At 54.2% G+C, this 25,194-nt stretch overlaps 2 protein-coding genes across 3 annotated transcripts in view; one reads left to right on the top strand and one right to left on the bottom strand.

Annotated features, from left to right (window-relative positions):
• Window positions 1-11,093, bottom strand: part of RPH3AL (rabphilin 3A like (without C2 domains)) — a 107,328-nt gene extending 96,235 nt beyond the window's left edge. For both annotated transcript variants that reach the window (XM_058675814.1, XM_004594034.2), the window contains exon 1: window positions 11,007-11,093. The gene's annotated coding sequence lies outside the window, so the exon portion shown is untranslated. The remainder of the gene's footprint in view (window positions 1-11,006) is intronic.
• A 10,370-nt stretch (window positions 11,094-21,463) lies between these two features.
• Window positions 21,464-24,690, top strand: LIAT1 (ligand of ATE1). Its single transcript, XM_004594033.2, has 2 exons — window positions 21,464-21,693; window positions 24,168-24,690. Exons 1-2 carry the CDS (start codon window positions 21,483-21,485, stop codon window positions 24,659-24,661), a joined length of 705 nt encoding a protein of 234 aa, XP_004594090.2. The 5' UTR covers window positions 21,464-21,482; the 3' UTR covers window positions 24,662-24,690.
• The last annotated feature ends 504 nt before the right edge of the window (window positions 24,691-25,194 follow it).

Genomic DNA, 25,194 nt, shown 5'->3' with positions numbered 1-25,194 from the left:
AGCTCCCTGCTTGTGGCCTGGGAAAGCAGTTGAGGACGGCCCAATGCATTGGGACACTGCACCCGCGTGGGAGACCCGGAGGGGTTCCTGGTTCCCGGCTTCGGATCGGCGCGCACCGGCCCGTTGCGGCTCACTTGGGGGGTGAAACATCGGATGGAAGATCTTCCTCTCTGTCTCTCCTCCTCTGTGTATATCTGGCTGTAATTAAAAAATGAATAAAATCTTAAAAAAAAAAAAACAATAAACAGAAAACACAGGTTGCATCTGGCCTACCACTCAGCAATTCCACAGCCACCAAAAGTACACCACGTAAAAGAAGCACCACAAACAGGAATGAGAACACACCAGCAACAATGCCTCCAGCCACAGCCCCACCGAGGGCTTTTGCCAACAGGGTCAGGGACACATCAACGACACTCAGGAGGTGTTCATCCCAACACACTCGGGGCACTTCACCACACAGCACCAGGCAAGGGTGACCTGCACTGGACAACTCCACGGGTGCAGCATCCCAGAACAGGCAGAGCTAATCCTGGGTGGAAACCACAGGATGGGGGGGCAGTTTGGGTGGGTGCTGCCAGGAGGGGGTCTGAGGGTGTGGGCTGGACCCTGACAGGGACAGGGAGGAGTCTGGGAGGCACATGTCCCTGCATGACTCCAAGGGTGCTGGATGGAATGCATAAAACTTGTGCGTTTCTTTCTCTACACATTTTACCCCCAAAGAAAAGAAACATGAACAAATATTGAACTTTAGTTAACGGTAGGCTGGCTGGAGTCTCAAATGCTTTGTTCGTCAAAAGAAGCTATTAAGGCAATGAAAAGGCCCATGTGGAGAGCCGTATTTACAACACATAATAGGCACAGGGTTAGTCCCAGACTGCCGATGTACGGAGACCTCCTATGAATTAATAACAATCTAATAGGGTAAAAGCGGATACAAAACAGAACATCCATGTGAATGAGGAAACACAATGCATAAACACGTTCAGCTTCTCCAGTAATCAGCGAAGCACCAACTCACGCCGCATTGAGAGATGACAGTGCTCACTGGCCAGACAGGAAAAAGCTAACGGTGTGAGCCACACTCGGCACCGGTAAGGGTGCCCCATGCCCCACACTGGGGGAGACAGTCCCCAACCCCACCGATCCGCTCCTACACACACATCCTTGCGGGGAGGTCTTGAACTAGAAAGCACACTGACAACAGCCAGGAAAGGCAGAAAGGCAAGGGATGGATGAATGGGACATCCCTGGGCCAGTGCTGTGGTGTAGCAGCGTAACCCTCTACCGATGGCACCCACATCCTATATGGGTACTGGGTTGAGTTCTGCAGCTCCTCTTCCCATCCAGCTCCCTGCTTGTGGTCTGGGAAAGCAGTTGAGGACAGCCCAAAACCTTGGGGCCCTGCACCCACGTGGGAGACCTGGAAGAAGCTCCTGGCTCCTGATCTCAGATCAGCTCAGCTGTGGCTGCAGCAGCCTTTGCAGAAGTGAACCAGGTGACAGATCTGCCTGTCTCTCCCTCTCTCTGTAACTCTGCCTTTTAAAGAAAAAAATAAATCAGTGACTCCAGTATGCACATCCAAGCACAGGTTCGAGCCCTGGCTGCTCCACCTGATTCGGCTTCCTGTTGGTGGTGACGGTACAAGTGCTTGGCCCTTGTGGGGGACCTGAACTGAGCTCCTAGCTCTGGCTTCAGCCCTGGCACAGCCCTGGATACTGAAGGTATTCACCGAGTGAATCACTGTGTGAGAGCTCTGTCTTACTAACTCATAAGTTAATTTTAAAATTTTAAATCAATATCCATTTAGTATATGCGCTGCCGAAGCGAGCACATCAATATCCATTCAGAAACACAGACAAAAAAGCCAGTGCCCAATGCAACAACAAAACAACAAACAAAAACCAGGAATGAACAAGAAATGTATGTGGTCTCTATTAAAAAAAAAAATGGATGTAAATCTTAACAACCACAATGAGTATGAGGCAGGCCATATGTACAGATGGAAAAACTCAACCCACTTATAAATTCTATATGATTCCAAACAAGATAGTAACAACATGAATTTTAAAAAAACTAATGAATTAAGTCTCATACAGAAGAACGACTAAATGTACAAGCACAGCCAGGAAAATTCAGAATTTACAATGGCAGAATGAAAATATATTATTGGACCCAGCACAGTAGCCTAGCAGCTAAAGTCCTCGTCTTGCATGCACTGGGATCCCATGTGTGTGCTGGTTCTAATTCTGGAAGCCTCGCTTCCCTTCCAGCTCCCTGATTGTGGCCTGCGAAAGCAGTTGAGGACGGCCCAAAGCCTTGGGACCTTGCACCCACATGGGAGACCCAGAAGAGGCTCCGGGGCTCCTGGCTTGGGATTGGCTCAGCTCTGGCCATTGTGGCCGCCTGGGGAGTGAATCAACAAATGGAAGATCTTCCTCTCTGTCTCTCTTCCTCTCCTCCTCTCCGTATATCTGACTTTCCAATAAAAATAAATAAATCTTAAAAAAAAAATACATTGTCACTGAGGTTGGCGTTGTAGCGTGTAGGTAAAGCTTCCACCTGCTGCCCTGGCATCCCATGTGGGCACCGGTTCAGGTCCTGACTGCTCCACTCGCAATCCAGCTCCCCATTAGCCTGGAAAGCAGGGAAGATCCTGTAGCTGACATTGGAGACCCAGAGGAAGCTCCCAGCTCAGCCCTGGCCATTGTGTGTGGACCATCTCTCTCATTCTTCCTTTCTCTCCCTCCATCCCTCACTCCCTTTCTCCCCTCCTCCTCTCTCTGGAACACTGACTCTCACATGAATAAATCCTATAAAAGAAAACTATATTCTCATTTAAAAAAATGGTGCAGGAAGGGGGGAGCTTGACTCAGGAGTTAAGGTGGATCGCACCCCAGGGTGCCTGCACTCTCTCCCAACTCCAGCTTCCTGCTGATGCATTACACGGGAGGCAGCAGGTGGTGGTTTAAGTCACTGCGTTCCTCCATCCACATGGGTGACCTGGATGGAGCATCCAGCTCCTGGCTTCCGCCTGGTCCAGCCCTGGCTGCTGTACACATTTGAGGAATAAATCAGCAGAAGAGACAATTAAGAAAAAAAAAATCTTGAAAACTAACAATTTTCAACTAAAAGAAAGTTTATTCCTCAAGTAGGTGGGAACCAATGGCAAGGACCCCTCCCCCGCCCCCCGGGTGACTGTCACAGAAGGTCAAGGGACAGGGGTCAAGGAACAGGGGAGAAGGAGAAGTCTCTGCTTTCCTTCCGTGCCTCTGAACTCTCGACACAACCACGCAGACTCAACATCTCTAACTGGAATCCGCGAAACCAGAGATCTCCAAACCCCAAACTCGCTCAGCACCCACAGGACACCCAAGGGCAAAACTGCAACACAGAACTCTGTTTCATGCGCAAAATTATTAACAATGTGTTAAAGGTGTGTATGAAATACAAATTTTGGGTCTCATTCCCAAGATGGTATTTCCTCATGTGTATGAAAATACTCCCCCCAAATCCTAAATATGAAATACTTCTGACTCCCCTTTCAGATAAGGGATTAAGTAATCTCCAGTGTGCATTCAAAAAATAAAGTTAAATTTTAAATATAGTTAGCGGAGTGATGAAAGAACCAGTTGGGCAGCCAGTGTTGTGGTACAGCCAGTGAAAGCCACCGTCTGCAATGCCGGTCTCCCCGTGAGCACTGGCTTCCAGTCCCGACTGCTCCACCCCAAACTTGCCTCCTTACTAAGGCATCTGGGAGAGCAGCAGCAGACAGCCCACACCCTCGGGCCCTGCCAGTCACACGGGAGACCTGGGTGGAGGTCCAGGTTCCTGGCTTCCAGCCATTATGGCCATTTGGGGGTGGGAGTGGGGTGAGGATCAATCTCCCTCTAACTCTGCCTTTCAAATAAACAGACTGGTTTTTTTTCAAAGGAAAAAAAAAACTGGTTGATAATTTGAAAAGAAATACAATCAGGATCTTACCTCATTTCCTACATCAGAATAGGTTTTGATTGCATTAGAGCTAGATGCAAGGAAGGGAACTGAACAGAAAAGCTCAAAACAAAAAGAACCAGAAGAAAACACGGGTGAGCGTTCAGGAAGCACTCATGTCTCACGGCTGCGCCGGCAAGTCCGGGGTCAGCAGCCAGTGAGGAGGACTCTGGTCCCAGCTGGCAGATGGCCACCTTCCTGCTGGGTCCTCAACGGGCCTTTCCCTAGGGCTTGAGAGAGAGAAGAGGTGGGTGGGAGCCCCCAGGAACACCTGGCGCATCAGGGCCCCAGCCTTAGGGCTCATGTCACCTTAGCGCTTCCTTACTCCAACAACGGCCACACTGGGGGTCACGGCTTCCCCCTGTGCATTTTGGGAAGATGCAGATCGCAATGCGACATGAATATTAGAAACCTCCAGAAGGACCAACAGTGTGATGTAGTGGGTGCAGTCCTGGCATCCCATACGGGTATCAGCTCAAGTCCTGACTACTCCACTTCCAATCCAGCGCCCTGCTACCAAGCCCAGGAAAGCAGCGGAGGACGGTCCAAGTGCTTGGGTCCCTGTATCCATCTGGGAGACCCAGAAGAAACTTCTGGCTCCTGGTTTGAAACTGCCCTAGCTCCAGCTATTACAGTCATCGGTGAAGAAAACCACAGATGGAACGTCTCTCTGTCTCTCTCTCTCTCTCTTTTTTTTTTTTCTGTAACTCTCCGCCTCACAAATAAAAATAAATCTTAAAAGAAAAGGATAAAAAGAATAAAAGCACCAAACTTGAGAAAAAACTTTTTGTCGCATGCATGTGAAAACCACCATGGATAAATAAGCATTTTATATAAAATTCAAGTTGCAAAACCATTCAAGATAGCATCTCCAATTTACAGACTGGTAGCAGCAGTCACCTGGAGGTCGGTGAGCAAAGATTTGTTTTTCTTTGTGCATTCTAGAATTCCTAAGTGCCCACAGTGACCATGAGTGACCATGAATTTTAGGAATGTAACATCAGAGTGAAGCAACCTCCAGGACAGCCAGCCCATGATGCAGGACGCAGCAGGATGGCAGGGGAGCCAGCAGAGCTGAGGCAGCCCAGGTCATGGGACCATGATGACACTACAGGACAAGAGCCCCGGGCATGTCCAGAGGAGTGAGAGAGAGAGAATCTATCTACCAGCTCATTCTCCAAATGATCCCATTAGAGCAGGGGCCGGGCCAGGACAAAGTCAGAGGCCAAGAACTCCATCTGGATCTTTCACAAGAGGCTGTACATGGGTCAGCAACCACCGCCTTCCCAGGTACACAAGCAGGAAGTTGGATGGGAAGTGGAGCAGCCGGGACTCCCTGTGTGACGCTGGTTTTGCAAGCGGCAGCTGAAGCCACTGCGCTAGGATGTCAGCCCCTCTGGTAGGCTCTGGAGTGCATGGCACTCTTGCCCTGTGGAAAGGGAAGGTTTGTGTGAGATGCCTTCCCGGTGACAGTCCAGCTCCACAGAGCCAGCATTTGGCATCTGGGATCAGAGTGTAGGGGTGCCAATGCCAGCTCTGCCTCCCACTCCTCTTCCTAATGCTTCCTTGGATAGAAGAAATGGCAGCCCAGGGATTTGGGGTTTCTGCCACTCACATGGGAGACCCACCCACATAGAACCCCTGGCTTTCACCTGGACAAGCACTGCTGCCGGGCAGGCATCTGTGGGGGGCGGGGGGGGGGGAGCTGTGCACCAAGGGATGGAAGGTTTGTGTGTTGCTGTCTCTCTATCTTTCAAATAAGACAAAAAGTTGGTTTTGAATTTGAAAAGCAGGAAGAATTTCTACTTCTCTTAACTGCTCCTCAATGCAAAACATCACTCAGTGAACTTTGCCCCCGCACGGCCCTGACGTGACTGCACTGCTGGCAAATGGGGACGCAGGTTGAGCAACAGGTGACTTCACCAGCCGGGCGTCCACTCAGCGGCTCAGATCAGCCACCCCCAAAGACAAAAAGGCATGCACAGCTGCCAATCACCTCGAAGCTGGATCGCTCATGTGCCCTGCCTGGGTAGTGCTGCCCCAACTTCACAAGGACGCTCCCCGCAGCCATGGCAACGTGCAGCTGATTAACCGGTCGAGGCGTGCTAAGTGCTTTTACATAAGGCGCTGATGCCGTAACCGCGGTCTTACATAAGGTGCTCAGGTATTTTTAGCAGCCTGTCGCTGTCACTGCCGTGTGGACTCGTGTGGACTCGGGGAGCCACCCTCCCTGTGAACCCTGCCTCCGCTAAGGGAAGAGGTTCCCCAGGCTGCCATGACTCCTCACAGCCAGTAGGAGGCACTGCTCTCCACCATGCTAATCCCAAAGCCAGCACAGGGACCCTCCAGGGCAGCTCCCTTCCTGCTCCAACCCAGGGGGCCACCTTGTAAAACTCAGCAAACGGTCTCCAAGCCCAGGGGAGTGGGAAAAACAGGGAGAAACCAGAACCACCCTGGCTCTTCCCTGACACCGTGTAGCCAGCTACCGCCACAGTACCTGGGCATCTGCTGACCCTCCTGTCACCTCCCACAAGGTTTCAGAACAGGGAAGTCCTCGTGTGACCTCTCATGAGGAAGTGGCAGGTGCATACACACGGCCTGAGCGTAGGGTTGCGGTTGCTGCTTTCCTTGTTTGGGTGGATTTGGCTGGAGTGTGACAGAATCAGACAGAAGGCCACCTACCACAATGGACACACTCAGACACCCACGGGACCAGCACTCAGACTCTTGGCAGCCCTCGTGCATCTGGGATGTCATCACCCTGGCTTGTGGCACCTTGTGGCACTCCTGCTCTCAGGGCACCTGGCTGTTCTGGCTCCATGCTGCACGTGTGAGATTCACTCACGGGGCCATGCTGCTGTGAGCTGTTCACCCATACAGCCAGGGAATGCTGTGTGTGTGCCTGCATGTGTCCCAGTTTGTGCATGAGTTCTACGGCTGAGAGATGTGGGGAGAGCCCTTTGCCTTTACAAACAGCACTGCCACCAAAATCTGAGGACACATTTTTTGCCGGCTGCAAGATGCCTAGAACCATGTAAGTTACTGACTTTCAGGAAAGGCAACCTGCCCCTTCTCCAGCTCCGCCCTTCACTACGTAACCATGGTCTTTCCACCACCTAGTGTCCCAGCCACACGAGTCACATTTCCTGCTACCTACTCGCTGTGTGTCTCCGAACCCATACCTAACACTTCTGTGCATCAGTATCCTTGCCTGCAAAATGGGACACTCACAGTGCTGCTTCATTTTACAGATGATTAAATAAGAGACCTGTGCCTGCACACAGTGGGTGTTCCACCAGTGTAAGTGCTGCAACTACTGCCAAAGGCACCTTTTCTGAAGATTTTAACTGGGGTCAATGCTGTGGCAATTGAGCCCAGCATCCCACGTGGGTGCCAGTTTGAGTCCTGGCTGCCGCATTTTTGATCCAGCTCCTTGTTAAATGGCCTGGGAAAACAGCAGAAGATAGCTCCACTCTCGGGGCCCCTCCACCTCATGGGAGACCTGCACAAGCCCCAGGCTCCTGGTTTCAGCCTGAGCCAGCCCTAGCCACTGCAGGCATTTGGTGAGTGAATAAGAGGACAGCAGATGTCTTTCCCCCTCCCTCTCCCCTAATCCTGCCACACCTGCCCCTCAAGTAAACGCATAAATCTTCCAAGATTCTATTTGAAAAGCAGAACAACACAGAGACGGAGTCAGAGATCTTCCATCTGCTGGTTCACTTCCCAAATGTCCATAACAGCTGGGGCTGGTCTGGACTGAAGGCCGGAGCTCCATCCACATCTCCCCCATGAGTACAGGGGTCCAAGCACTTGCGCCATCTTTTGCTTCTCTCCCAGGTGCGTCAGCAGAGAGCTGGATTAGAAATAGAGCAGCCAGGACTCAAACTGGTGTCCCCATATGGGATTACAGCCACAAGTGGCGGCTTAATCTGCAACACAGCCCCAACACCCCCAAGGCGATCAGCTCTAGGTGGTCTCTTCCAGGCCCTCACAGAGGAGGAGAAGCAACTGAAGGCAGACAACACCCCTGCCCCCCACCCAACCTCATCACACAGATCACTCCTTGCCCCTCCACTTCCTCAGGAGCCAGGAGGCTGGACAGCCATAACTAATGTCTTTCTACCCGCGGGGCACTGAGCGTCACTCAAAATGTGACCCACGCCAGGGTCGCCGTGCCAGGGTCACTATTAATGGTGTGCCAGCAGCCTGGCAGTGCCCAGATGGGGCACCAGCAGTGCCCAGAAACCACCATCTGGAAAAAAATATTAACCTAATGTCTAATGGAAAAGGGCAGTGAGAAGGAGCACGCATTTTTTTTCCCTTAGGCAACAAAAATGGAAAAAGTCCCTGAAAGCACAGAGCAAAGACCCAGGAGCAAGAGGCTGGGGCCTGGAGATGGTTGCTATGGTTACGGGACTTCTCAGCAGGCGCTGGAGTGACAGGGACCTATAGGGAAACAGGCAAGGACAACATCTCCTAAACAAACTTCGTTGAAGGCCTCACCACCACTTGGGGGCGAGGTGGGGCTTCCTTCTCATGAATAGGACAGACAGGACAGGGTGAGGCGCTGTCTATCCTGGGAGGTCAGCAGGATGAAGCCTTCCAGGGCAGATGCCACAGCCTGGAGCCCACCCTCGGCCACCTGTCTGCTAAGGACTCCTTTCCTGGCCAAAACCAGTCAGTGGCATTCTACGCACCCGCGCCCGGTGTGAAGGCACATTGGAGGCAGGCGTGGTCACACATGGGAGGTGTAGTCTCACACACACAAGGCGTGGACACACACATACATGCACTGCCCTCAGGTCAGCACAGCTAAGGAGGGTACCAGGCCTTGCGATTCAGGCCCACCACCACACCAGCCTCCGCAGGACTCAGCAACAAGCTTTGTGACTCAGTTGGTGGTAACCATCTCTGAACAAGGACTGCCATGTTAGAGCCGCCCCAGAGGTCACAGGGAGAGGACAAAAACACGGGATGCCTGCCTTCCACAGCTGCTCGGATCCACAGCCCTGAGAGGCAGACTGCATGCCCGATGCACAGCAGGCCAATGGCACACGACCGAGCTTTAAACCACACACACGGCCTTGTGGCCAATGTGCCACCAGCCTATGGACGCAGACAGAATCTGCGATGACCCAAGAGGGATGACAAGGGGGTAGTACGGGAGGCCTGGGGTGGGGAGCCACACGCTGAGCCCCTTCCAAGTGCTGGGTCCTGGGGATGTAGAGACACGGACAGGAGTGGACATGAAATGTGCAGACAGCTGCAGACCACAGTAGTACTGTCCTGGGCAGCCAGGAGAGGGGAGCCACAAAGTGTGTTCCCTCCCTGCCCCCTGGAAATCACAAAGCACAGGGGACAGGTGGGAAAACTGGTTTGACAGAGTTAAGACCATGTGACTGACAGCTGTCAGTCTGGGGACAGGAGCTGAGCTTGGAGGCAGGAAAGCCAGAATCTCTCCAGTTCCCTGGAGACGGGGTCCACAACAAGGGACAGGGACCCTCGGCCTAGAGGGGGGATGCTGCGTGTGTAGCCTGCTGGGCGGGCTGGTGCGGGAGAGGCCCCAGGGTCCCAGCCTAACGTGCCCAGGGGCTGGGAGCAGCCAGGAAGAGAAGGGACAGGCCACAGGGTGTGTGTGACGTGGGGGTGTTCAAGGCAAGGAGGCATCAGGGATGCCAGGCCCTGGACAGTGCCCCAAGTGTGCCCCAGAAGCAGCTGCACAAACAGCCTGAGAAAACAGCCTCAGAACAGAGGAAAGCAGGCCCCCAAGAGGAAACAAACAAACAAACCCCTAACACTAACTAAGCCAGAGGGCACTTCCCAGGCAGAGCCACAGAGGGCCACAAAAGAGCAACATCTGCAGCCGCCCCAGTGTTCAGCCAAGCCGCGCAGCAGTCTCAGCCCCGCTACGGTGGGGAGCGGGGAGGAGGCGCCAGCAGGTGCACACACTTTTGGGGGAATTGCTGAAAGGCTCAGACCTGCGGCTCTGTTTTCAAGAGCTGCGAGGCCCTCAAGAGGGTGCCAGGAGGGAGCCTGGGGAGGAGGGAACAGAGACCCAGGGGAGGGGGCTAGCTCTCGGGCGTAGGAGAGCGAAAGCGGCGTGGGCTGCAGTCCTGCTCTTGCCGCCCTTCCCTCGGGCGGCCAGGAGGACCTCAGGCTGTGTGCTGCACACCCTGAGCCCCCCACCTGAGCCCCCCACCCTGAGCCCCCCACCTGCCCCCAGCGCTATCTCCGGGATGGGCTGGCCCGCACACCCACCCAGTGACTGGTCAGGTCGCTAAGCCAGGTAGAGCTCAAGGACCCCAGATCTTCCTTGGAAAGAGGAGCAGATAAGCAAGCGCGGGGAGGGGACCTTTCCTCCCAGCTCGCCCCAGGCACAGAAAAATCAACCTGGAGCATGGCTCTCAGCAGGCGACTTCTGTCTGCTTCGACAGGGACAAACACTCCCAGCCCGCGGCCCCACGCTCCAGCGCGCCCTCCGAACCCCACTGCTGAGCCCCCCAACGAGGGCGGACGCCCCAAGCCCAAAACCGACCCAGAGGCGCCCACCCACCCCTCTGACCCCCCAACCCAGCCTCCTGCAGAGGGGCCCCTCCCGCCGCACGTGCGCGCCGGCAACGGCGCTCAGGCAACACCGCACTTGTTGACCTGCGCGCCCGCTCGGACGCCCAGCCCAGCGCCGCCGGCAGTCGGCAGCTGCCGTGGTCCGCCCCTCCTCGCTCCAACGGCCACCTCGAAGTTTTGGGGGCGCACGACGGGCTCCGTCGAGGGGCAGAGCCTCCTGAGGGACGGGCCCAGGCCTGCCACACCAGGCGCGGCCGGCTCCGGCAGCTCGGCGCCCCGTCGGCCCCCAGGCCTTGCCCCTCCCCCGGGCGGGCGCCAAGGGCTCCCAGGACCCGGCCTCCGCTGCAGAGCCGCCCTGCGCGTCCCCTCCGGGCGCGGAGCCGGTCACGGCCCCCCGACCTTCCGAGCTCCGGGTCCCTGAGGGGCGGTCCCATTGGAGCCTGACTTACCTGGGGGTCCGGCCAGGCCGCCCGCCCGCGCGCGCTCCCTGGCTGCCCTCTGGCGGCGGCGGCGAGAAGCCCGCGCCCGCCCCGCCCCGTCCCGCCCCTCTCCGACCCGGCACCTGTTAAACTTTCCGCCTGGGAAACCCTAGGCCTGAGGTCATGGGCTGGACAGGAGCCCTCTGGACGGCCACGCTCGCCTCGGACGGGCCTGGAGCACTCCTGGTGGATGCTGCGCGGCCCACTGCGTTGTCCTTACCCTGAATGCCAAACCCAAGGCCTGTAGTTAACAGAAACAGCTAGTGCTGAACACCCAAGGAAGCTGAAGGAGGCCAGATAAGGGCTGCCACCTGCAGGAGCTCCACAGATGGTTTGTTGAATAAGTCGGTGCCCGCACTGATACAGGCACAAATGTATGCAACCCGTTGCAGTCCCTAAAGGGCCATAAAATGCTCAATCAAACGCTCATGGTCTGGTGTCTCGGCACCATTATTTGAAAAAATAATAATCCGCTGTACCCTCCATTACACCCACTCTAAGCCTCTGTGACTGGCTCTGAGTAAGGTGACGGGGTTGGCGCTGTGGCCAAGAGTGTAAAGCTGCTGCCTACCTGCCTGCCTGCCACATTGCCATCCCACATGGATGCTGATTCCAGTCCTGGCTGCTCCCCTTCCCATCCAGCTCCTGGTTGATTCAGCAGCAAAGGCAGCAGAGGGTGGCCTAAATGCTTGGGTCCCTCCATCCATGTGGGAGACCTGCAAGAAACTCCTGGTTCCTGGCTTCAGACCAGCCCAGCTCCTGCAGTTGTGACCATTTGGGGGAATGAGCCAACATCTGGAAACTATCTCTCTCTGTCTTCCCCTCCTTCCCTCCACCCCTCCTTTCCTCTCTTTAAACTCTGCTTTTCAAATAGATAAATCTTAAAAAAAAAAAAAAAAGAAAGAAAGGGTGGAGTGGGATAGTGGGATGGAGAATGTTATTTTTAAATGGAAACTTGTCTTTGATGGCCCTGGAAATCACTCTGGGAGTGATGGCCAAACCTGGGGGTCCTGGTGTCCAGCTGCTGGGTGGCGACCACCTTCACATAGGATCCACATCTTCCAAGGCAGGTGAGGTCTGCCTAGCTGGCTATTCTCCTGCCCCCATGGTGGTCCCTCTAATCCCCAAGGTAGCACTCTAGGGCCCTTCCTACTCCTCCTCCACTGTGACATGGTCTCACCCTCTGTTGGGGGCTCCTGCATGCTTCCTGTGGGGAGCACATGCTTCCACATGTATGTGCACACACATGTACAACACCCTGGAGATGTGACCAAGCTGCCTGCCTCTGCCTTCCAGGTCACCAGGAGAGACTGGTGATAAGGCCCTTGTATTCCTGCTGGCTCCTCCGCCCACGGCCTGGGAGAGCCCCACCCTCATCTGCTGGGCGAGGTCCCTTCAGTCTCTCAGGGCGGAGCGTCAGCTCGGCCCTCCTGCATCCCCTATGGACAGCCTGTGCTGGAGTCTCAGCCCTGCTCCTGAGTCATTTTCTGCTGACATGGACCCGGAGAGGCAGTAGGTGACGATACAAGTGTGTGGGTCCCTGCTACCCACCTGGGAGACCTGGACAGACTTCCCAGCTTCCCTGGGGCCCAATCCCAGGACTGTTGTGGCATTTGGAAAAGTGAACCAGCAAATGGAAAATCTCTGTTTCTCTCGGTTCTGTCTGCTGCCTAGCCCACCTTGGGGTCTTTTCTAGCACATTCTGATGTTCCGCTTCAGACTCCTCAACTCTCTCATTGGGCTCTGGATCCTTGCAAGTTCTTTCTTCTCTTTCTCCAAATGGATCACAGGGATGGCCGACACTTATTCACCCATCAGCCAATAGCTATGCGGCACCGCTGTGAGGGCTGGAAACTCGTGGGTGGGGTGGGGGCCAAGTGGGGGAGCTGCTGCCTGCCAGGAGCTCACAGTCTGTAAAATAGAGCAAACCAAGCTTGCCAGCAGGTGCTGGGTAACACACCAGCTGCCTCAGAATTCCCACACAAGCCCCTTCCCACCAGAGGCAGGCAGCTGACTGAGACCCTCACCCCCTGCAGAGGAGCTGCCAGACCCCTTTAGGACCACCCCAGGAGGGCCCACGCTGGCCCTGTGGCCTGCACCCTGACAGGCCTCTCACTCCCTCCTGTGCTGCCTCCAAGGGGCCAGGGGTGTCTGCAAGCCGGGCACCTGGCCTGGATGGGTCTGGCTGAGCGGCCAGAGAAGGTGTCTGGGGGAGCTGACTCCCCCTCCCCAAGCACGAACACAGCTGTGATGCTGGAACTGGCCTCCTCAACCTACGGATGCCATGAGCTGGGGGACCTTTGTGACGGTGTATTCGGCAGTGCCACGAGTCACCCCTCCCTCAGCTGAGGTGGCACAGTGCACCCACTCACAGCTGTGACCATGACCCAATGTCCCTGGGGGTTCCCCACACCTTTCAGTGAGAACCATGCACCCAGAGGCCAATGGGGGTAGGGGACTGCTCAGTGCATATGGGAGTGGGTCGGGGGAGCAGGTCTGCAGGGGCACCACTGGACCAGGGCCGTTCCACCAGAGACCCCCTGGTAAACTGTGGAAGGAAGCAGCCCCACGTGCCCAAATCTGAATGAGGGAGAAGCAGAAGCGGACGGGGGTGAGGGAGAGGGGCCCTCATCCCCACACCAGCATGGGCCCTGCAGGACCACAGCGACAGCTTAGATGTGGGCTCTGTAGCAAGACCCCTGAGTCAGCCTGGGTTTGTCAAGGACAGAGATGCTTACCTGGGCCACAGCTTGGTGGGGAGTTGGTGGGGGGAGCTAGGTCCCCAGGAGTCTGATCACCTGGGGATGATTTTCCTGTCCATTTGCATCCGGGCACTCCTGCCATAGGACTTGCCCTTATGACTGCATCTCTAGCTGCTTTCCTGAGGTGCCACCCTGTCAACATCATAGTCTCTTGAAGTCCCACCCTCCTCACATGAGCAGAGGTGGGAGGGCATCCCTTACCAGACAGCAGCCTTGAGTCTCGGCTGCTCCACCCCTGCCACCCCCATGGGAAACCAGGGTGGAGCTGCAGGCTCCTGGTTGCAGCCTGGCCCAGCCTTGGCTGTGGGGGCCACTTGGGGAGTGAAGAGCAGAAGGGAGGTGTGTGTCTCTCCCTCTCTCTGTCTCTGTCACTCTGCCTTTCAAATAAACAAACGCTCTTTTTGAAAGGTAATAACGACACAGAGAAGAGACAAAGGCCGTGTGAAGGCAGAGGCGGCGCCAGGAGGGATGTGGCCACCAGCCAAGGAACGAGCTGGAAGAACAAGAGCCGGGGCCTTCACAGAGCAGTGTACCCCCTCCCGCCAAGGCACCTGTCTCTGATTTGCTGCCTTACCGTGAGAAAGTCCCCTGATCTGTGGAGGCTGGCAGGAAACAAAAGCAACAAAAACTAGAACCTGACCTTGAACTCAGAAAATCCATGGCCAGATGAACATTTCCCTCTGATGCTTTCGTGTGGTCGACTTTGGCAGAGAACCCCAAAAAGCATTAAGTGGCAAAGATGCGGGGAGGCCCAGGACCCCGACTGGTCCTTGAATTCCAGCTGGATCCCACTTTGAGTTCCAGGTGGTGGGCGCCCCGGCCGACAGCCTGGGTGTGATGATTTCGTCCCTGATGAGTCTCTTGCCTTGCCAAGGGCAGCGGGCACGTCTGTGACTCCTGTGGGCGTGTGATTTGGGGAGGCCCTGCAAGCTGCCCCGTGAGGATGGTGTGAGATGTCTGAGGTCCAGGAACTTCATGAGTCACTGAGCAAACAGACGCTGAAGGAACCTTTGGGGCCAGTGTTGGGATGTGGCGGGTTAAGCCACTGCCTCCCACACTGCTCTACTGCCCACCCATCTCCCTGCTGCTCTGTCTGAGAAAGTGGCAGCCAATAACTCCAATAACTCCAGTGCTGGGGTTCCTGGCAGCCTCAAGGGAGACCCTGTTGCAGTTCCAGACACACTACTGGGGAGTGAGGCAGAGATGGAAGATGTGTGTGCATGTGTCTCCCCCTCTGTAGTTGCCATTACACAGACACATAAATCTTTCCTTTTAAAAAAATTGTTTATTTTTACTGGAAAGGAAGATTTACAGAGAAGGAGAGACAGAAAGATTCTCCATCTGCTGGTTCACTCCCCAGAAGATCACAATGGCCAGAGCTGAGCCAATCCCAAGCCAGGAGCCAGGAGCTTCCTTGGGGTCTCCCACTTGGGCCCAAAGTCCCAAGGACTTGAGCCATCCTCCACTGCTTTCCCAGGCCACAAACCGGGAGCTACATGGGAAGTGGGGCAGGCAGGACACAGAGTGGTGACCATATGGGTTGCTGGCACTTGCTGGTAGAGGATTAGCCAATTGAGCCATCACACCATCCCAAATAAATCCTTTCTTCAACAGAAAGGACTAAGCTCTGATGGCTACTGTGTGTGGATCACACTATATACGGGAGGTGCCACGTGAGGAGAGACCACACCCACCCCTGCTGCTCTGCCGTGATTCAAACAGAACAACCTGGAGATCCTTGCTCCAGTGTGCAGCCAGAAGGTGACAGTCTCAGGCTGAAGTTGGGCCTCAGGACCCACTAGGCCATCCTACCCCACCCTGAATTGTGCACAGGACAAAGGAAGCCACAGGCTCAAGCCCCGGGCGGGGGCAGGGTCAGGGGAGGTTTTCAGAGGCCGGCCTTGCCTACAGGCTGGAAGGAAGAGGAGGAGTGTGCCGGATGCCAGGTGGGTCACGTGGGGAGGGAGGTCAGAGGTAAAAGGAAAAGCAGGTGCAAAGGTACAGAGATGGCAAACAAGGGGTTGTGGACATGCTGGCTCGGGGCCGGCAGGGAAAGAGCAGAGAGTGAAGACTTACTGAGAAGAGCTCCTATGCCTTGCCAATCAAGTGGATTGTGTTGTATTTATTTGAAAGTCAGAGTTACACAGAGAAAGAGAGAGAGAGAGAGAGAGAGAAGAAACAGCCAGGGCTGAGGCAACTCAAAGCCAAGAGCCAGCAGCAGTTTCCTCGGGGTCTCACACGTGGGTGCAGGGGTTCAGGCACTTGGGGTACTCCCATTGCTCTCAGGCCATTAACCAGGAGCTTGATGGGACTGGAGCTATGCAGACTCGAACCAGCACCCATATGGGATGCCAGCATCAAAGGCAGTGGTTTTACCTGATACACTGGCCCCAATGATGCAGTTTTTTAAAAGAAAAAAAAAAAGAAAAAAGATTGATTGACTGACTGATTTGAAAGGCAGAGTTACAGAAAGAGAGACGGAGCAAGAAAGAGATCTTCCACCCTCGGTTCGTTCCCCAAATGGCTGCAATGGCCAGAGCTGGGCTGGCTCAAAGCCACAAGCCAGATACACTTCTTCTGGGTCTCCCATGTGGATACAGGGGCCAAGGGCTTGGACCATCCTCTGCTAATTTCCCAGGCACATTATTGGGAAGATGGATCTGAAGTGCAGTAGTCAAGACTGGAACCTGTGCTCATATGGGATGCTGGTGCCACAGGCAGCAGCTTGACTTACTGTGCTAACCACACTGGTGTGTGTGTGTGTGTGTGTGTGTGTGCTGCCTTTGTCATGAGGTCTGCAGTGAAAATCAGGCAGTGGCTGGAGTGAGATATTAAAGGGGGAAGAAGAAACAGCAAGCCGGCTCTTTGCAGTTACAAAGCCCGGGGGCAAGAGCAGACAGAGAACTCCACACACCGTATGTCTAAATATTAACTGTTATAAGTTAAATTGACAAACTGCTAAGGTAAATATGTACTACTCTTGTATCTAGACAAGTACACCTTCAGAACAACCTAGAAGGCTGGACTGGAACTTGGGCTCAGCTGCCTTGGAGTTCTGCCCTCACTCCCGGCCAGCCCCTTGTCTTCCTGCTCTCAGATGCGTCCTGCACCTGCAAGGGAATTCCCTTGAGGAAGCCTCTGCCCACCTGCCTGGATTCCTGCTGTGCTGGGAGGGCCAGAACCCATTTGGGAAAGAAATGCCAGGGCTCAAATTGGGCTAGAGGAGGGCAGGAGTACAGATGGCTGGTGTGTGGGACCCCTGGCTCCACAGACTCCTGCCCCATAGAGAAGGGCACAGCTGGAGTGGGGCAGACAGGATCTTGTAAGGAGGTAGACCCTGCCCAAGGCTAAGGCTGCTGCGCCTGTGTGCTATGGGCAGACATGGACAACACCAGCCAGAAGAGTAGAGAACTAGAACCAGCACCCAGCCAGCTGTAGGACATGTAGGCAAACAGAAGGCACAAAGCCACAAGCTGTGCCTGGGGCACAGTCCAGCAGTTCCCCAGGGGGATGACCTCAGCTCTCAGCTGCTCATATAACAATTGCAGCCATTGAGCTTCCTGCTAAGCAGGGGCTGATGCTGGGTGGCATAGTGGGTAACGCTGCAGTCTGTGACACCAGTAGGCCATGTGAGCACTGGTTTGAGTCCCAGCTGTTCTACCTCCAATTCTGCTTCCTGTTAAAGTGCCTGGGAACGCAGCAGCAGAGGATGGCCCAAGTGCATGGGTCCCCTGCACCCACCTGGGAAACCCAGATAAGGTTCCAGGTTCCTGGCTTTGGTCTGGCCCAAACCAGACTGTTATGACCTTTTGGGGAATAAAGCAGATGATGGAAAATCTCTCTGTGTGTCTCTGCTTATTTCCATCAGGGATGCATCACATAGCCTCGGGTCAGGGGCTTCTGAGAATGTGAGCTCTGGGCCAGGAGCAGGACTGAGAGGCCCAGGACACACCCATCACACCCCCGACCTCAGGAGAGAGACACACACCTGCCCTCCAGGAACCACACCAATAGTCAGCAACATTTGTGAGATGAATAAACTTAAGTTCAGATAAAACATTCTTTTAAGGGCCAGTGTTGCAATGCAGCGGGTTAAGGTGACACCTAGCTAGAGCTCTGGCTACTCTGCTTCTGAGTCAGCTCTCTGCAAACAGAAGAAGACGGCCCAAGGACTCAGAGTACTAGGATGGCATTCAAGTCCCAGCCATGGCCGTCATGGCCACCTGGGGAGTGTATCAGTGAGTGGAAAATCTCCTTTCTGCGTCATTCTGTCTTTGAAACAAAATGTTTAATGTTATTTTAAAGTAATGGGGGAAAACTCTTTTACTCTGTGCTGTAATTTTTAGAAACAGCAAATCAAAACTCAATATTAAATTTTATTGAATGCTTCATTGATGAAGAAGCCAATTAGATGAGAAAACAGACCATCCAATGAAGAATTTAAATGCAGGGGACCGCATTGTGGTGTAGCAGGTAAAACCATTGCTGGAATTCCCGATGGGCACCAGTTCAAGCCCCGGCTGCTCCACTTCTGCTCCAGCTCCCTGCTAAGGTGCCTGGGAAAGCAGCAGAGGACGGTCTAACTGCTTGGCGCCCTGTGACTCATGTGGGAGGTCCAGATGGAGTTCCAGGTTCCTGAATTCAGCCTGGCCATTTGGAGAGTGAACCAATGGATAGAAAATCTGTGTGTGTGTGTGTGTGTGTGTGTGTGTGTGTGTGTGTGTGTGTGTAAGTAATCCTGACTTTTAAGTGAATAAAAATAAAAAGAGGCATAGTTGTCTAGTCCTCTACCTGTGGCATCATTGTCCCATGTGGATGTTGGCCTGTGTCCCATCTGCTCCACTGCCCATCCAGCTCGCTGCTTCTGGCCCAGGAAAGCAGCAAAAGATGAGAATGCCTTGAGAAAACACACAGGCAGAACTAGAAGCAGAGTTCTTCAGATAAGCCCTGCTGAAGCTGGGCTTCCTGGGGCTAGGAAGAAAGGTGCTACGGGCCAAGCAGACTGTGTGATCAGAGCGTGGTGGCCCCAAAGCCAAGCAAGAAGGAGGGAGTGCAGTCAGGGAGTGCAGGCAAGACATAGAGATGGCAAACTCGATCACATGGAATGAGGCGCAATTACAACACCTGCAAACAGTTAGAAAAACCTTCCCTGGTGAAGGAACTCCATGACTACTCATAAAAGGCAACTCTTGCGGGAAGTCACTTGGCCCTTTCCCAGCTTGCTGGCCAGCGAACATGACCTCAACACAACCTTCACTCTGTGGGAAGCAGCAGGGTCAAATTTTCGCCAACCAGCCGAGCATCCGGGCCAGGAGGAACAACGGAGAGGAAGGACGGGTGGGAGGTCAGCCAGCCAGGCTCAGCGCCTGCCTGTGAAGATGACGGTGAGCACACAGGGACATCTGCAAAGCAAGCCCCACACATCACCGATAGCAGCCGCTCACTCCCACAGAGGACTTTTAGCATTTTTATTTCCTTTAGTTCCAAGGACAAAGGCAGGCAGGCCAGCAGTGGCCTCTGAGTGCTCACTGCCGCTAAGCCATGCCATTTGTGCAGGGAGCTTGCCAGCGGGTGGGAGGATTTAGCACACACAGACACACACACAAACAGCAGGGCGCTCTGCAGAGCAGTGGCCACACATGCCACATGTGGGCCAACATGAGTGGCTGCCCGTTATGCAATACCATGAATGCCAAGATGTACGGATTCCATGCCATCTCCACCAGAATTTCTCCCACAGGCTGTTTGGAGGAAACAAACAAGATCTGAACCTGGGAAGTGATCCAGTGGATGGAAGATTTCTCTGTGCCTTTCTTTCTGATTCTTTCAAAATGGATAAATAAATCTTTAAGAAACAAACAATGGCATTAAAAGTTCACATTCTGGAAATGAGCCAATCCCAAAAGGTCAGATACCACATGTTTGCGTTAATTTAAGATGATATGATGTTATGTAAAACATGTTATTTTATGTATATTATGTTATATGTTGTGTATAAACTAAAACTGAATTGACAATGAGGTGATCACAGAAGATGGTTAAGAAATTGCAATTGTTTTTAACATACTGATTACTCAATACTATAACTATTAGTTACACAACGAAGTTAATTGTTGCTGAGGGTATGTTGGAGCCTTTAATTGATCGGGTTGATAATCTGATGGTTCTGCCCTCGGACCGGACAGGGTCTCCCCAGGAAGCTGAGGAACTAGATTGGACTATAAGATGTTGGACTCTATGTTTAGTTTATGCTTGCAAAGAGGGAATCTCAACTGTACTTGATCAGTGGATATGCAACAAGGTGGAATATTCCACGTGGGGGGAGGGTGGGGGAGGAGTGGGGTGATTCCCAGTTCCAACGAAACTGTATCACATAATACAATGTAATCAATGAATAAAAAAAATAAAATATATATAAAAAAGTTCACATTCTAGCAGTTGTGAAAATCAAACATTTGAGAAAGCGTTTAATAAAAGCAGGGGAGATGGGGCCAGTGTAAGTGGCTCAAGAGGCTAATCTTCCACCTGTACATGTCATTATTCCTTATGGGCCCATGGGCTGCTCCATTTCCCATCCAGCTCCTTGATTGTGCCCTAAGAAAGCAGTGGAGGATTGGCCTAAGTCTTGGGACCCTGCTCCCACATGGGAGACCCAGAAGAGGCTCCTGGCACCCAGCTTCAGATGGGCTCAGCTCTGGCCATTGCAGTCATTTGGGGAGTGAACTAGCACATGGAAGATCTTTGTCTTAAATTCTCTCTGTAGATCTGCCTTTCCAGTATAACGAAATAAAAAATTTTAAATGTGTGCCATAAAATTCAAAATTTAAAATAAAAAATTTAAAATAAAAAAAAAAAAAAAAAAAAAAAGTAGGGGGCCCAGCACAGTAGCCTAGTGACTCACTTTGCATGTACCGGGAACCCATATGGATGCTGGTTCATGTCCCAACAGTCCCACTTGCCAAGCAGAGAGCTGGCTCCTTGCTTGTGGCCTGGGAAAGCAGTCGAGGACAGCCCAAAGACTTGGGACCCTGCACCCAGAGGGGAGATCTGGAAGAAGCTCCTGACTCCTGGCTTTACATCGGCTCAGCTAAAGCCGTTGTGGCCACTTGGGGAGTGAATCATCTGACGGAAGATCTTCCTCTCTGTTTCTCCTCCTCTCTGTCTCTCCTCCTCTCTGAATATCTGATTTTCCAATAAAAATAAATAAATCTTTAAAAATAAACAAAAACAGGGAGGTGATTTAGGAGGGGGGGGCTCAGAAGCCTCATGCTGGACTGGAAATCATCTGTTGTCCAGGCGGGGCACTTGGCTCTAGCTAGCTTGGTCCATTGAGACAGAAACTGTGAAAAAGTTAAGCTTTTTTGGACACTCCGCTTTGAAACTCCAGGGCACACGAATAAATTAGAAGTAAAGCCAAAAACTCGGGAGCCGATAAATACCATCCTAAAAGGCAGATGAACAGACCAGGTAACACTCGCTCAAGGACGTGAAATCTGGGGGCACGCGAGCCCTTTGCACCCCAACTCTGCAAAGACAGGCTTGCGAACACCTAAGGCCTCCAGCCACACCTGCGGGGAGCGTCCCGACTTGATCGCGCACGCGCTGCGCCGGCAGGACAGTTGCCATGGAGACGCGTGGCCCCGGCCAGACCGTGTGATTTGCCCCATCGCTGTCCCTCGGGCGGATGGACGGCCACAGTGGGGCCAGGGCAGCGGGGTACAGTGAGGCGGGCGAAGACGACGACGACGAGGACGAGGAGCAGGAGGGCGGCGCTGTGGGCTTGCAGGGGGCCAAGCTGCCCCCCATCGTGAGCGGCACCTCGGAGCTGGGCAAACGGAAGGTGAAAAAGAAAAAGAAAAAGAAGAAAAAGACCAAGGGGTCAGGCAAGAGGGACGGTAAGAGGGGCGACCAGCGCGGCTGATTCAGGACGTGAACCTGTCTCCCTGGTCTCTGCCCGGAGGCCACCTCCCACCCACTCGAGGAAACCCAGGCTCAGGGGTCCACCAGGGCCGTGCCCATGGAGACCTCTCCCCAGAAGCGTAGACCCCTCGCCCTTGGGGTCGGCCAACTCTTAGACCCCCAAACCAAACCCTATACATTCTATATATTCTTGGTGTCTGCCGCTGCTCAAGCCCACCCGGAGGCCCTCAGGGACATCCCCAGGCCCCAGACACCCAGACAACCTGCAAAGCCCTCCACCCAGACGCAGGGAACCTGCGTGTCCTCCGGCTCCCCACCAAGCACTCTCCTGCACAAATGCAGGAGAGAGGCGGGGCACAGACCTGGCGCCCTCCAGCCAAGCCTGTGTGAACTGTCACAGCAACCACAGGACGGGTTGGCCAGTTTGGGTTGAGTTCAGTTGGGTTGGGTTTTAAGCCAAGGAACCAACTATCTGAGAAGTCTTCAAAAGCACCTGTGGGGATCAGAAATTTGAGGGGAGAGGGGGTAGCCAGTATATAAAAGCAGAGTCATAACTTAGGGTATGTCTTAGATAACTCAGCAACCCTGGAAAAAGACACCCCGAAATCAGCAAATTTCCCTCAGGTCCCTGTGCAAATGCTGACTCCGCCTTCGGGAGGCGCTCCCCTTGCCCCCCAACATCAAGGGGCATCTGTGGCCGGCCATACCCATCTAACGGCTTGTCCCTGGGCTGCAAGCCCATGAGCAAGTGCAGACTGCAGCACCCCAGCTGCTGCTCCCTCCCCTTGTAGTCACCGCTGCCTGCACGGGCCCCTTCTCTCAGCGCAGTGGGGAGATGAGCAGCATGACGCTACCCTGAAAAGTGCACACGTGCTGACTTCCACAACACCCCTCAACTGTCCCTGTACACACACAGCCCTATATGGCCGCCCCAGTCCCCTTCTGGGGACACCTTCCCAGGCAGGAGAACTCTGGAAGTTCATGGAGGGCCCGGCATGGGGCACAATGGCTGGGATGCATCCTGAGACACCTGCCATAAATTGGGAATGCCTAGCTTCATTCCTGAATGCAGCTTCCTGCTGATACCCACCCTGGGAGGCGGCAAGTAGTGGGTCAAGCACTTGGGTCCCTGCCACCCATTGGTAAATCCAGCTGAAGCTCCTGGCCATTTGGGGTGTGAACCAGCAGATGGAAGATCTCTCTATCTCTCTCTATATATATAACTTTCACTCTGATAATAAATAAAATTGGATCGAGGTGAGGTGGCTCAGTGGTTAAAATCCTCAACTTGAATGCGCCCCAGGATCCCATATGGGCACCGGTTCTAATCCCGGCAGCTCCACTTCCCATCCAGCTCCCTGCTTGTGGCCTGGGAAAGCAGTTGAGGATGGCCCAAAGCTTTGGGACCCTGTACCCTCAGGGGAGACTCAGAAGTTCTTGGCTCCTGGCTTCAGATCAGCTCAGCTCTGGCCATTGTGACCACTTGGGGAGTGAATGGAAAATCTTTCTCTCTGTAAATCTGCCTTTCCAATAAAAATTTTAAAAAAAATTAAAGATTATTTGTTTGAAAGAGTTACACAGAAAAAGATCTGAACTTCATCTGAGTTTCTCATGTGGGCAGTGAGAGTCCACCTGGTTGGGCCATCTGCTGCTTCCCAGGTACAGTAGCTGGGCTTCTTTAACCAGTGCTCATATGGGATGCTGGCATGGAAGGTGGCAACTTAACTCGCTGTGCCACAAGGCCAGCTCCTCAAATAGTATTTTAATGACACACACACAGAGACAAAGACCGAGATATCCCATGTGCTAGTTACTCCTCAAATATTCCCAAAGGTCAGGGTGAGACTTGCATGGGGAGCAGAGGCAGCCCTCAGACCCAGGTCCCCGATACTGTACAGGCACCCTGACACCCCAACAGATGCAGGTGACCCAAGTAGCATCTCGGCTGCAGGGCCAAAGCCCTCCTGCTCTTGCCAAGATGGCTTGTAAGTCCTCTTACACAAACCCAGAGCCCCCGACAGCTCACCCCACTCTGCTTACAGGTCCTGCCAGACTTCCTGGCAGGTACTGAGCACCCACTCTGAGGCCAGCATGCACCTGCCCGTGGGTGCTGGGAGTTTCCTGTCCCCAGGGTGGCTCACCTCAGTGGCCTGGCTGCTGGTGTGAGGTGGCAGGGCTGTCTCACCCTCCAGCGAGTGGTGGGGGGTGTGGGCAGCAGGGTGTAGGGGAGGGGCTGGGGCAGGGTTTGGTAGTGAGCCAGGCTGGCCTTCAGGTCTGGTCCTGCTGCTCATTTCAGACATTGGCAAGTGACTGGGGCTCTTGGGGCCTCCATTTCCTCCTCTGGGAAACAGTTGGCCGCTTTTACCCAGAGGAGCATGCAGTTGGGGGCTGGGTGGCCCAAGCCTCGCATCGTGCACCCCAACCCTGACCAGGCTTGTTTGTTCAGCAGATAAACAGCAGGGCCGCGGCCTGAAGACGCAGCCGCCCTCCTCCTTCCAGGACATCTTGAGTTCCAGCAAGGAGCGCGACCTGAAGCCGGAGCACAGGGCAGAGGCGGAGGCGGAGGCGGAGGCGAGCAGGCCCAGCCCTGTCTCCTCCTCCTCCGTCGGGGCCCTGCCCCACTTCCCCGTGCAGACCAATGAGAGCCTGCGCTGGGACGGGGTCCTCACCGACCCGGAGGCCGAGAAGGAGAGGATCCGAGTGTACAAGCTGAACCGCAGGAAGCGCTACCGGGGCCTGGCCCTCAAGGCTTTGCACGCTGATCCTTGTGCTGAGGAGCCCCCCAACACCTTGCCCTACCTGCCAGACAGAGACTGCGGCCCTAGCCCTGGTGGCAGGCTGCCCGGCTCCTCCTCCAAGGGTGGCCGGCCTGAACACTACTTAGAAGGGCCCCTGGCCTGCAGGTTGCTGCCCCCTGACCTAGTGGGTGCCCTGCCGGACTGAGGCTGCCCACGGTGCCTGCAGCCTCTGCTCACCCTGCTTTCTGTGTCATACAAAAGGCTAATAAAAAGGAAGATGGAGCTATAGCTGAATGGAGGCAGGTGCCTATGTGTGTGCCCATGCCACCCTGCCATGCCTGGGGAAGCTGCCCTGCTTAGAACAGAAGCAACAGCATGAACGGAGCTCTCAGCTTTTGCTAAAGTAGGCTGGCATCTCTTCTTCCATTGCTCACTGCAGCTGGACACCTAGCATGTTACACCCCACCCCAAAACAACGAAAAGTGTGTAGATGCTAAAAATGCTGAAATCTGGGACAAGGCTCCAGGGGCGGGGCGGGGTGGGGGAGGGCAGGGAGGGGGGTCCCCAGCACTCATGCCCACAGGTCCAAGTTAACCAACACGACTATTCTGGAAATCCTTTTCTTTCAGAAATAAATACACTTCCAGCCCTTGCTTGACTTTTACAACAGGTGGAGCCCAAGAGGGAGGCTGTGGCCTGGAGCTTGGGGCGCCCACATGTTCAATATCAGGGGGCCTG

This window comes from Ochotona princeps, chromosome 17 (genome assembly GCF_030435755.1).
Source record: "Ochotona princeps isolate mOchPri1 chromosome 17, mOchPri1.hap1, whole genome shotgun sequence".
Classification (NCBI taxonomy): domain Eukaryota; kingdom Metazoa; phylum Chordata; class Mammalia; order Lagomorpha; family Ochotonidae; genus Ochotona; species Ochotona princeps.
This window is presented reverse-complemented; position numbering and strand designations above follow the sequence as displayed.

Coding starts and splice junctions, on each gene's coding strand:
- LIAT1 (XM_004594033.2), top strand. CDS start 21,483: ATGGACGGCCACAGTGGGGCCAGGGCAGCGGGGTACAGTGAGGCGGGC. Junction 21,694..24,167: donor GGGGTCAGGCAAGAGGGACG/GTAAGAGGGGCG, acceptor TTTGTTCAGCAG/ATAAACAGCAGGGCCGCGGC.